Below are 13450 nucleotides of genomic sequence, written 5' to 3'. Positions count from 1 at the left end.
AAACAGAATTTTTTGTGAAGGGGGGAGCAGCTCCTGCTAGGTCACAGCAAGAAGGAGTTAAAATCACCTGGAACTTGTCTCCTATGCCTTCCCCTTGTCAGTCACAACTTGCCCAAGTGATTTTTTTTTTTTTTGCCTGGTGCTGTGGGTTCTGCTCTTGGGATCAAGAGATGTCTGTGGGCCTTTGGGTCTGGAGGAGCAGAGGATTCAGTGTCTGTGCAGTCTCTTGTTTAAACCAATTCTGAGCATTTTAATGGTTCTAACTAATTATATGGCAAGGGCTATTTTAAAACTTTGAAAACATGTGTGTGTTGGTTTGTGACAGTAATTATCAGATAGACAATGTAACTCTTAACAGATTTCTTTAATAGCAAACATGCACATGAAATTCAGCTTTCAGTCAAGCACAGTTAATTATAGGAGGCTCCACCAAAACCAAAGTCATTTGTCTTAAGTAAAAAAAGGAGGAAAGTTTTGGAGAAACAGACTTTTTGGCTGCTAGCTGGGGTCAGAGGAAAATTCTTATTCAATATTTTAATTTTTTTTTAAACTCCTCGTTGCATTTATTTCTGAAAAGTTGGAACAGTTCAGTTACATGCAGCTCCCTTCCCTTGTTACCATCTGACAGTGTGTTAAGGGAAACCTTCTGCAGTGTTCTCATACTGTGATTGTGAAATGTTAACTTTTCTGTGACCCTCCAGTTTTCTTTAACACTAAAGGCTTCTTCTGGCTAAAATATTCTCCAGGGCTTTAGAAAGAAGATGAGCTAATTCTCTCCTGAGTCAGCTAGAAAGGCAAGGGAGGGCATTTACACTTGGGAGTGTATGTGTGTGGTGAATTAATATCTAAAATGTGATATAGAAATTAGAATTGTTGTGTTTTACAATGACTGGTATTCAAACTACTCTGTCAAAGCCTGTAGCATTCTTTGCTGAATATCCAAAGACTGATTTAAAACATTTATAGAAAATTTTAAGAACAATCCTATTAAATCCATATGAAAGAAGCAGCTTTTTAGAATTGTGGATGGGGGAAAAAGGTTATTGGAATATGTGTTCTTGCAGTAATGTCTGTGTTCTTGTGACTCTCTTCCCTCTCTCACTTCAGAAATATCTGTGCACATACACACACGGGCATGGAAGTTAGAAAGAAGATTCTTGTATGTACTGCAGGATAATCTGAGTTCAGATGTCAGTTTGTCTTTAGTCATCCCAGGGAATCCACAGGAGAAAGGCTCTGTTGTAATTCCGTGGTCAGTGGCAGTTTGGCTGCAGCTAAAATTGCTCTGCAGTATATTTAGCAAGAGTAGCTCTTTGTTTGGCTTTTTAAAGAGATTTTCTGGAATGAGCCATGTGGGGTCTCTGAAGTGTTGTGGTGGCAGTGGGGCTGCTGGAAGAATTGCAGCTCAAGCATTGGAAGTAATCTGGAAAAACAGAAGATGTCATTCCCTGTGGGATTTGGCACTCTGCTCCATCACCATGGTTCAAAGGGCACTTTCTCTGTGTAAAAGAATCTCTAATTATACATCTGGCCCACAGTGATGCATATTTCTTATGGCTGCATAAAACCCCTCAGTCTGTGGAGATCAGATGTACAATGCTGGTCTTTCTCCAGTGCACAAACCCTGCAGTTCCAGGAGTCAGGATATAATTTTGATATAATTTCATTACTGTTGAGCTACATTACATTCTAAATTTTGTTGAAGCACAGACTGTCCTGTGATTCCCTTTCCCCCTAAAGAGTAAAAATTGCATTTTAAAATGGTATAGAAATTGTAAGTAAAGCCTTGCAGAAAAAAAAGCATATTCTGAACTCTTAAAGTTCTTCTCAGGCAGTACAAGAGCTGTGTTACTGTGTGATCTCACAAATATATTGGGATGATAGTAATATTCTAAAACATCTGGTTACTGGGACAAATCTTATGCAAATCAATGCATATTTGGTGGAAGAAAGAGGCCCAAAATCCTCTTTTCTCAGTTGAGAGTTCTTGAGGAAAATACACTTGAGAATAATTCCAGGCATTCTTTTCTTAGAGAGAAAAATAGTGTGAGTTATGATATTCCTGCTGCAAAGTACAAACCAGGGCCCTGCTTCTCCTTGGTGAAGTCCTGGTGTGCTCCTTCACCTTCAGAGTCATAGCAGTTTTATTCTCTGAAGTGAGGCAGGATAATCATAATGGTTTGAGGATTTTTATTTTGAGAGAAAGACAACAATGAGCCTTTAATGTGGTCTTTTGTGGAAGAGTGGCCAACTTAAGTTTGCCGAGGAAATGTTTGCCAACTTAAAAACAAAAAAACCCCAACAGTTTGCCAGCTTAAAGAGAAAAAAAAAACCAAAAAACAAACAAAAAAACCCCAAAAAACAAAAAAAAACCCCAAAACTTTCCTTGGAAATGGGTTAGTGCAGGTAAAATAGCCATGGTCTGCTGGTGCTGGTGTGATTTGTGCCCGTGGCTGCTGCTGGGCTGTTCCCAGTGCAGCTGAGCTCAGCTGGGCTGTCCTGCAGCCCCTCTTGGTGTGGCAGTGGATTTTTCCTGTCCTTCACTGGAGGTTCCTCCTGTTGCAGCTCAGATACTCTGCCCAGAGCCTGTTTGACTACATGAAGAAGATCCAGAGTGAGCCCAGTGCTCTGGAGAGTTTTTGTGAGACGCTGCTGAAGGTCTTTGAGGACAACCTGCGGAATGACCGGTAATGCTGGTCCTTGCCTGCTTTCCCTTTAACCCTTCTTCCCTTCCCTTCCCTTTTTTACCTTTCCTTTTGGAAGTCAGATGTGTGGCACATCCAGTGAATGCTCAAGGCTCATGAATTTGCTTTAATAGAGTTGTTTGGTACAGCAGGAGCCATGGTAAAATATGTAACCAAGGAGTGATGGCAAAATATTTTACACATTCAAGTTTTTAAATCAGAGAAGGGTTTGAGTTGCAGGGGACTCAAAGCTCATCCCATTCCAGTCCCCTGTCAAGGGCAGGGACACCTTCCACTATCCCAGGTTGCTCCAAGCCCCATCCAACGTGGCCTTGGACACTTCCAAGGATGGGGCAGCCACAGCTTCTCTGGGCAACCTGTGCCAGGGCCTCCCCACCCTCACAGGGAAGAATTTCTTCCCAGTATCCCATCCAAACCTTCTCTTTTGTAGCTTGGAGCCATTCCCCCTTGTTCTGTCACTCTTGTATTTTTATTTTGTTTCTTGTCTCAAGTGTTGAAAACACGGCCATGGTTATTCCAGCTGACAGGTGTTGGTTCATGTGGTGCTATAACCTCTGATACAGTCAGTGGAATACATTGTTCATACTCTAGAAAACAGATTAATATTTTCTGGTACTGTCAATTGTGTTTTCAGGACCCTGCAAATGTAATGCAGGGGTGTTGTTAATTAGGTTTTTTCCTTTTTGGCTGGGAGGGAATGTCCCTATTCAGCCAACACTCACAAGGTACTGAGCAATCCTCCTCTGTATAAATCTAATTTACCTGTGTGTAGGTATGTAGGAAGTTTCCTCCTTTGCTTCTGATTAGAAATAGTATGTATCTGTATGCCAAGAAGTGTATTTACCTTGTTGAATCATTTTCTTTCCTCAGGGTGTCTGTACCTCTGCTGACAATGCTGGACCAGATGCTGGCAAATGGCTGTTTTGATATGTTCACTGAGCAGGAGAAGTGAGTTGCTGGAATTCTCTTTGGTTTATTTCCCACTGTGCATCAGGGCTCCTCAATCTTGCCCTGGGTGCTGCTCTGGGGGTGCACAGGGCTCCAAGTGTGAGTCCATATTGCAAAGCTTTAACTTTCCTCAGGTGGGACAAACAGCCTTGAAAGGGTCTTGATAAAATCCTTGACTCTCTTGTCTGTGTAGAAATGTGTTACTTGTTCCCTGTTTGACAAGCCAGGACATTAATCAAATGCAATTTGCATGTTTCACCTGGGATTCTTGGACCAGTATCAGATGCATTCTTCATTTTCCAGCTTCCTAAATCCCTGCTGGTTGGAGCACATTCCTTGCTGTGCTGGGAGCCTTGGCAGTGTCCCTGTGTGGTGCTGCAGAACCCTCTGTGCCTACAAGCTGTGGCCCCCCAGTCCCACTGCTTTGGTTAATGTGAATATCTCCAAAGATGTTAATTAAGATTCTAATAATAATAAAAAAGGCATTTCCCACCTTCCACCCTGAGCTCAGTCCTGTGGAAAGCGTTCAGTTTAGGAACAGATAAATGTGAGTGAGATATTCCACTGTGAAATCATGGGGCTTTGCAGATGTTTCAGAAAAGCATGATTTTAATTTCAGTAATATTAAAATCTATTCCACAAGCTCTCCCAGGCAGCATCTTGGCACGTCTGCAGGTATTTACACAATTGTGCAATGTAGATCCTGCAAGCACAGATACTACATTGGGAACTTGTTGATTCAAGAACTGCCCACAGCAGATAAATCTGAAAAGCCTTCATCATTCTGAAAGTTTTGATTGAGCCCACTCTTGTCTTGAAGTGTGGTTTTAGATAATATTTCTTAAATTGAACTTGGCATTCTCTGTTTGAATGAGAATTTAAAGTGAGTCCAAGACAGCTGGAGTGAATATTACTTGTTCAGTTTGATAATTGTGCCAGTGGTCTGGGGCTTCCACACAGGCTCCAGCCATCCCTGCTGGGGAAGGTGAGAGATTATGGGTGGAAATTCCAGTCCAAGTCTTGTCTCCCAGGTCACTGAGCAGAAACCAAGTGGTAGCAGCAATGCCTTTGCTGTGTGAGTGACTCAGACTCAACCCTGTGGAGCCATTGTGATGCTTTGTGTAAAAGACCTGAAATAAAACCCAGGGCTATTATGGGGGAGAAAGATTTTGAGGCTCATCCAGATGTATTTTCCTCCAATTTGATGATGAAACCAAAAAAGAAGATGAATAATGAAGCAGCCAAGTGGATCCTGCTGCTGTCAGGGGAGTGAAATGCTGGCCTGGAGTGCAGAACTTGTCAGCATGCAGAGCCCAGGAAGGGCAGAGCAGTGGGGAGGTGGCAGGCACTTAAAAGATGGAGAGTTCAGTTCCTGCATGTGTCAGATTTTGTTTGACCCTTGTGAGCGCTCCAGTTAAAACCAGTTGCCACAGGGTGTCACTCCTGCCTTGCACAGGTGGAACCCACCAGGCATTTTCCTGCCTTTTCACACCCTGCAGCTTGTACAGTTTGGAATATAAAGCTCAGCATTTCTGGTGTGGTTCTGCAGCTGAATCTCAGTGTTGGGGAAGCTCTGTGTGATCTCTGTGCAAAAGGACAAGTGAGCCCTGGTGTTCCAAACCAGGAGAGTGGATTTGCCTTGTGTGGACCTGGCCAGCAGGGATGGGGAGTGTGGGGTGAAATGAATCATTTCCAGTCCTGTGGGGCTGGAAATGAATCAGCTTCAGTGTCACCAGGGTCATCAAAAGGCTTTCAGAACTGGCTCCTCTGTTGTGCTTGGCTTAGGGAAAAGAACTGCTGCTAGGCATATTCCAGGCTGTTGTTTCCTACCTGTCCTGAGGTGACATCAACCTGCTTGTCCAGCAGCAGAGGCTCCCCCTCCCTGGTGCTGACAGGAGTGGTTTGTGGCACTGGAGAGCTGCTCTGGGTGAAAAGTCCCACTGGGCTTGAGGGCTTTCCTCAGTCCCACGAGTTGTGCCAGAATAGGAAGGGAATAGGGAGGGAAATAGGGAGGGAATAGGGAGGGAAATAGGAAGGGAATAGGGAGGGAAATAGGAAGGGAATAGGGAGGGAAATAGGAAGGGAATAGGAGGAAGGTTTCTCCTGGCAGCAGGGCAGGTGGGTGCTGGGCTGGAGTGTTGGGGATGCTGCAGCATCACTGCTGCTCCCACCAAACAGGGCAGCAGAGCCCTCAGCTCTGTGCTCACCCAGCCCAAACCCTCCTGATTCCATCCCAGAGCAGTTTGTGGAGCTGCTCTTGTGGCAGTGCAGGGAGTTTGTGGCTTGGGGACTGCTGGAGGAGTGGGCACAGCTTGGAGCAGAGTCTCAGAATGCACACTGGGCTGCTGTGACCTCTCCAGTGCCTGCCCTGAAAGCACAGAGGTTCCTGGCAGCTCCCTGCTGGTGGGGGGACAGAGGAGAGTGAACTGAGGCCACTGGCAGAGCTGGCACTGGAGTGTCACTGGTCACAGCTCCTGCTGCTCAGGGGTGAGGGATCCCCAGTGCTGCTGGGGCTGCCCTGGGGACTGCTGGCTCCTCAGGAGTGTGGTAAGGTGGGAATAATACTCAGTGGCAAGAGAACAGAACAGCCTTGGAATGGCAGTTCAGGATCTTGTGCTCTCTGGGGTAGAAAGTGGCATTTCTCTCTCCTACATTATGTCCTTTACACATTCAACAGAAGCACCCATGTATTCTGTTTTTTTCTGGTGATCTTGCAGTGCTTTAAGAAGCTCTGTGTCCCCATTGATCTCCAGCTGATAATCTCCATGTATCCCTGCTGCCCTGGACTGGTTTCTCAGCCGTTTTCTGCTCTGGCATGAGCAGCTGTGCAGCAGAGAGCTGGCAGGGGCTGGTGCAGCTCCACCCTGGCAGGGGCAGTGGCACTGCTGAGCCCAGCTCACCTGGAGGAGGGAGCAGCACCTCTGGCAGTGCCACGTGTGCCCAGTTCACAGAAGGCAGAGAGAACTTTCCTTCCCCAGTGCTGATGCTGTTCTGCTGGCACAGTGCCCACACAGGAGAAGGAATTTTCTCAATTTCCTTTACAGAGGCCAAGCTATTTGAGATCACACACAGGTTAAGTTTGGTTATTGCAAATGTAGAATTGGCAACCAACAGAAAGGAAAGTGCATCTGTTTTAAACACAAAATGCTGCTCATGAGGTTCCATGTTTTAAATTTGTTCCAGATGCTCCTGTTCCAATTGGTCTCTTTGTTGCTCCCCTTCTGAGTGATGTCCCTGCTGTTCAACCAGTTTAAATCTCACCTAATTCACTGTATTGCCTGTCTGTGCTGAGAGCCAGGCATGCACTGCAGGGATTGTAATTAGCTGTCTGCACAGGGTCTTTGTGTAATTGGGGAGGGAGGAGGAGAAATTCCACCAAGGTAAGACAAAATACACCTCAGCATCCAGAGAGTTCCTTCCCTCACCAACCCAGACAAATCCATGCCTGTAGACACACACAGACTCATTCATGCAGATGTCTGTTGTTCCCACCATGTGTAGAATTCTTCACCTCAGTTTACCATGGTTTGCTGTTCAGTTTTTTTAAACAGGTCACTGTTTATCAGTATGTGCCAGGATTTTGTTACAAATTTTTAAAAAGTCGTTAAAAACCACTAACTCTTGTCTGGAAAACTGTACAGAACAAGGCATGTTACCTTAACAAAACATCTTGGCACTCCTATAAACATCTTATTTTAAATGTTCTGCCCTTCAACAGATGACAGTACCCAGCTTTCTTCAGTAGTTTTTATCCACAGCTCTGAATTGTGGTAGCAGAAAATGAATGTTACTATTTTTGCTTTCAGCTTTCCATACACAATGCAGTGAGGTTTCCAAAATACACAGCCTAGAAGTTATTGTGCTCACTAGACAAATATGAAATAGTTTCTTTTGCATCTATGGCACTTCAGGCTTGAGTATGGCAAGTAAAAGATTAAATAATTAAAACTGAAATGAAAGCATTAGTCCCTCTTTCCTTCTCTTTAATAGATCCTTGGAATAACTAACAGTACTTGTGTTTGTACGAGTGTCTGGGAAAGAGCTGTGAGAATCACGTTTCCCAGACTGTGTGGAAAAAGAAAAGAATTTGCTAAATATATTTAAAGATGGCTTCATGGCCTGTACACGTAATAGAACTGAGAGCCCTGTGTTTAATTACGTTGTCTGGAATCACTGGAGGAATTTGGGCTGTGAAATGGTGCAGCAGTTAAGAACAACATTCATCCCCTTTTATGTAAAGTTTGGTTGGAGACCTTAGGGAGTGACCATGATGGTGCACAGGCTAAGTAAATGTTATTTGGCTATAGGATAAAGTAATTCCTGACACAGTATTTCTGATCATTCCACACTGCTTAAACACAAGCTGTGGCAAGCCAGTTATCCTGCATGGACTGAACCTGTTTGGCTGGAAGGAGTTCACTCCTCAGCACACAGATAATAGCAATAGAAATAATTAATAATCATTTCTTCCCTCTCTTGTTAAAAACCAAAAGGCCCAGGGATGTGATGGCCAAACCTTCCTGAGCTGCTGGGGGGAAGCACAAACCACCCTGCAGTGTGTCTTGCCTTGCCTTGGAATGTTAGTTTGGCATCCTGACAATCATGAAATGTCTTTGAAATTTTGCTGAAAACTACTGCTTATCTTTTTTTCTTTCCCATTTTCAGCCATCCCTTCCCAGTGAAGTTGTTCACCCTCTGCAAAGAAGAGATCAAAAGGTCCAAAGACATCCGGAAGCTTCGCTCCAGCATAGGAGTGTGAGTTCATGAAATCAGTCTTTGCTCTCAGAAAATGAAGAGAATTTAACTTGCCAGATGTAACAGTGAGGTCTGGTCCTTGTGAAAAGGTGATTGAAGGTTGTGGGAGTCTCATAGTTCTGAATGGTTGAAGTGAAACATGTGACCTGATAAAGCTGAACAAGTTTTAAAACTTTTACAGTCCTAGAGATGCTTAAAGGGAATAATTTGCTTTATCTTTGTAGAGAAACAAACAAAAAAAGGAAAAATTTGTTTTTTCTTTTTCCCCTTCCTGCCTTTTTCCCAATGTCCATCTTCATCCTAGTTCTCCAAACTTACTTGTGCAGTTATAACACAAGTCTGTTTTTTTCTGATATTTTCTAGATTTTGTGGCCTGATTCAGTTTCAAGGAGACATGAGAGAGAAAGTTTTCTTCCAGCTGTTTCTCCTCCTTTGCCATCCCTTCCCTATAGTAAGTACTGAAGACTTTGCACGTTACCAGCTCTATTCTTTACAATACTTTACAAATGAAAAATAATTCCAAGTGTGTTAAAGCAGCATTCTTTTTAACAGGTATTAATGTCTAGAACAGACTTTATTTCTCAAGGACCTGCTCTCTGCAGGGCTGCCCCCTGATGCAGGCTGCCTGCCATGTACCAGGCTGTGCCACACGTGCTGCCCTTCCACCTCCTGGCCTCACTGGTTAAACTGGGAAGGCTTGGGGTTAGGGATTTTTCATTGCCCAAACCAGGGAATGGACAAGGACCCAAGGCTGCTTTGGACACCAGGGATGCACAGGGTGACTGCTGGGGATGGTCCTGTGCAGGGCCAGGAGCTGGCCTGGGGGATCCCAGGAGCTGGCCTGGGGGATCCCAGGAGCTGGCCTGGGGGATCCCAGGAGCTGGCCTGGGCCTGGGGGATCCCAGGAGCTGGTCTGGGTGATCCCAGGAGCTGGCCTGGGCCTGGGGGATCCCAGGAGCTGGCCTGGGTGATCCCAGGAGCTGGTCTGGGTGATCCCAGGAGCTGGCCTGGGTTTGGGTGATCCCAGGAGCTGGCCTGGGTCTGGAGGATCCCAGGAGCTGGTCTGGGCCTGGGGGATCCCAGGAGCTGGCGTGGCTGGTCCCAGGAGCTGGTCTGGGGGATCCCAGGAGCTGGTCTGGGGATCCCAGGAGCTGGTCTGGGTGATCCCAGGGGCTGGCCTGGGTCTGGGGGATCCCTGGAGCTGGTCTGGGGATCCCAGGAGCTGGCTGAGCTGGTCTGGGTGATCCCAGGGACTGGCCTGGGTCTGGGGGATCCCAGGAGCTGGTCTGGGTGATCCCAGGAGCTGGTCTGGGCCTGGGGGATCCCAGGAGCTGGTCTGGGCCTGGGGGATCCCAGGAGCTGGTCTGGGCCTGGGGGATCCCAGGAGCTGGTCTGGGCCTGGGGGATCCCAGGAGCTGGCGTGGCTGGTCCCAGGAGCTGGTCTGGGGGATCCCAGGAGCTGGTCTGGGGATCCCAGGAGCTGGTCTGGGTGATCCCAGGGGCTGGCCTGGGTCTGGGGGATCCCTGGAGCTGGTCTGGGGATCCCAGGAGCTGGCCTGGGGATCCCAGGAGCTGGTCTGGGGATCCCAGGAGCTGGCCTGGCTGGTCCCTGTGGGTCCCTGCCCTCAGCAGCCCCTGTGGCTCTGCCCTTGGCTCACTCTGCCCTCCCTGCAGATCCGGAAGACCACGGCCAGCCAGGTGTACGAGATGCTGCTCACCTACAGCGACGTGGTGGACCCAGCCATCCTGGAGCAGGCCATGGCCATCCTCAGTGACACCAACTGGTGCGTGCTGTGCTGCCCCAGAGCAGCCCCTGTGCCCTGGAGCCACCAAAATTCTGTGCCTGTGAAGGCTTGGGGGGAGGAAGCTGTGAGAAGTGATAGCTTCAGCTCTTTATTGGTTCAGCTCTTCATTGGTTCAGCTCTTCATTGCTTCCACCACAGCACTGCTGCAAGGAATTCCTCTGGTCTAAAGAGCTCTCCAGGACTCTGGCCACTGGAAGGGGATGTATAAAATCACCATCAGATAAAGTAAAATAGCCATATTTTTCTAACAACATAAAAAGGGAGAAAATCTTGGAAGTTTTCCACGAAGCAGAGACTGGGCTGTGCAAACAGTCAAACTTAACTGCACAGACAGTTTCTTGGCATTTGTGAGCACTGGCAGGATTTGGGGAAAGGAAGGATCTCTGCAAGCTGGAAAACAACAGAATTAGCAGAACAGCTCAAATCTCCCATGAAATGTAATTACTCAACATGCTACAAGCCTTGTATTCAGGCAAAGATTTGGAATTGGAACAGTTTAGATGTTTCCCAGGATAGGATGGCATGAATTAAACAAACACTTCATGGAATACAGTTTTTTTTTTACTTACCTCCTTCCAGGGGCAGTTCTTTATAAGCATGAACCAGTGACTTTTAGAGCAAAGGAATAATTTCATGAGCACCTTTGCAGTGACAGGAGCAGGGAATCAGCATTTTGGCACTGGATTTTCCCCTTTCTGCAATTTCTAGCATTGGTGTGCCCTGGAGCCACCAAAATTCTGTGCCTCTGAGGGCTGGGGGCAGGAAGCTGTGAGAAGTGAGAGGTTCAGCTCTTTAGGTGACACCAACTGGTGCGTGCTGTGCTGCCCCAGAGCAGCCCCTGTGCCCTGGAGCCACCAAAATTCTGTGCCTGTGAAGGCTTGGGGGGAGGAAGCTGTGAGAAGTGATAGCTTCAGCTCTTTATTGGTTCAGCTCTTCATTGGTTCAGCTCTTCATTGCTTCCACCACAGCACTGCTGCAAGGAATTCCTCTGGTCTAAAGAGCTCTCCAGGACTCTGGCCACTGGAAGGGGATGTATAAAATCACCATCAGATAAAGTAAAATAGCCATATTTTTCTAACAACATAAAAAGGGAGAAAATCTTGGAAGTTTTCCACGAAGCAGAGACTGGGCTGTGCAAACAGTCAAACTTAACTGCACAGACAGTTTCTTGGCATTTGTGAGCACTGGCAGGATTTGGGGAAAGGAAGGATCTCTGCAAGCTGGAAAACAACAGAATTAGCAGAACAGCTCAAATCTCCCATGAAATGTAATTACTCAACATGCTACAAGCCTTGTATTCAGGCAGAGATTTGGAATTGGAACAGTTTAGATGTTTCCCAGGATAGGATGGCATGAATTAAACAAACACTTCATGGAATACAGTTTTTTTTTTACTTACCTCCTTCCAGGGGCAGTTCTTTATAAGCATGAACCAGTGACTTTTAGAGCAAAGGAATAATTTCATGAGCACCTTTGCAGTGACAGGAGCAGGGAATCAGCATTTTGGCACTGGATTTTCCCCTTTCTGCAATTTCTAGCATTGGGCATTATTACCTGGGCAGGTTTGAGAAAAATTCAGAATTTTAAGATAATAATTAGTTTATTAGTTTTGCTGCCTTATTAAACATTTTTCCTTGTCACAGACCTGGGCCATGGGGCTGCTGCCCCAAATAGGAGTCACAGAGAACAAACAAATGTAGAAAAATATATAATTTATTTAGTCATTATATTAAATGGCTTTGTGTCTTCATTGACATTTCATGGAAATAAATTTATCCCAGACAAGCTCAAAGAACAAATGCACCTTAAGGGTGGCTGACAGAGTTGCAGACTGCATGTAACACTGTTTGACTTCTGTGTAGCTCCCAGTTTATTTCTGTGCTTGAGCTTAAAGAACTTTATATTTGTGAAAAGAAAGCTGAGTTTATCATCAGGAGGGGTGGCTGCTGCTCTTTTTCTGAATTTTCCAGTGCACAACTGGAAGAGTCTGAGGTTTGAAGGAGTGGCTGCCAGCAGTTCTGCCTGTGTTACCATTCCCTGTTTAACTGCAGGTGGAAGTTTAGGATTGAGTTGGGTGTGGCTCAGAGCTCCATTTGCAAAACTGAATTTAAGGGCAGGCATAAGGAATTTGTGAGCTGACACTGCAGGATGGGCTGAGTGCTGTCACCCAGGGGTGGTTCCAGGGCCAGCACTCACAGGAAAAGCAGTGGCAGTTCAGCTGTGCTCATAAACAACTGCAAAACACTTCCCCAGGAAAACACTCCAGAAAAATGAATATTCTGTTTTCACCCTGTCATTTTTAGGGTGTGCCTGGCTTATTCTGGCTTGGAGCAAGCCCTGAGTGCCCTGCTGCACTGTGGCCACTGCTCTGAGATGAAAGACAAAGAGCTCATTTACTCAAAACTTAATTGTTTCATCTTGGTAGATTTGAGCTATTTACAGAAAAAGAGATTTGAAGTTGTTGCTGAGTGTCACAGTGAGCTGCTTGTTTTCCTCAAGCTCTCCCAGTGCTAAAATAATCAGTCTAAGTTCTGAATTACCCTAAGTATTAGCAGCAGGAAGCCAAATGAGGATTGAAGGAGTATGGTAATTACTGGGATGCACATATTTTCCTTGTTGGGACTCCAGAGACTTTATCATGCAATTGTGTCATGCAGAGTTTAAACAAATTACTTTATAAATAATACACTTTGTTTAGCCACAGGAAAGTTTCCAGTAGTAAATAAGACAAATTGTCCAAGGTGTGAAAAAAAAAGGTTGCAGTTATTTCTGACTCACCCATTTTTGTTTTTTCTTTATAGAGGGGATGGGAGATTCTTCTCCAAATCAAATCACTTTAGAGAATAAAATAATTAACTTCTAATCAAAAGAGTGGAGTTTTTAAATATAAAACCCTATAAAAGAATAGTCTTGGACATTTTATTGGCCCCTGGTTACCTGAGGCAGATCTGGTGTGTATTTGTGATTTATCTGACTTAGGGTGCTACAAAAATGGTCCAGTAGCCTTCAAATGTGACACTGCAAAAACACCCTGCCATTTGAAATGTGCATGAAAGGACACACCCATTGTGGGCAGGGGTGACAGGGATCACTGAGGGTGTTTTATGGATTTTTCTGAATTAACTGGAAATAACCTTTGCTCTCCCAGGGAAGCAGAGCTGCCCGTGGTGAGAGAGAGACGAAACTGCCTCTGCGACCTCCTGAAAGTGCCCAGACCCCAGCTGGTGCCCAAGGTGA

The 13450-nt window shown here is 45.7% G+C and overlaps 1 protein-coding gene across 1 annotated transcript in view; it reads left to right on the top strand.

Moving 5' to 3' along the window:
- The window catches only part of TBCD (tubulin folding cofactor D), a 108805-nt gene that overhangs the window by 93718 nt on the left and 1637 nt on the right, over positions 1-13450 (top strand). Inside the window, exons 33-38 of the mRNA XM_039716036.1 lie at positions 2566-2687; positions 3576-3653; positions 8319-8408; positions 8772-8859; positions 10083-10192; positions 13362-13446. Of these exons, the coding sequence (XP_039571970.1) occupies positions 2566-2687; positions 3576-3653; positions 8319-8408; positions 8772-8859; positions 10083-10192; positions 13362-13446 (573 nt within the window). The remainder of the gene's footprint in view (positions 1-2565; positions 2688-3575; positions 3654-8318; positions 8409-8771; positions 8860-10082; positions 10193-13361; positions 13447-13450) is intronic.

Source organism: Passer montanus, unplaced genomic scaffold (genome assembly GCF_014805655.1).
Source record: "Passer montanus isolate IOZ18808 unplaced genomic scaffold, ASM1480565v1 scaffold35, whole genome shotgun sequence".
Classification (NCBI taxonomy): Eukaryota; Metazoa; Chordata; class Aves; order Passeriformes; family Passeridae; genus Passer; species Passer montanus.
This window is presented reverse-complemented; position numbering and strand designations above follow the sequence as displayed.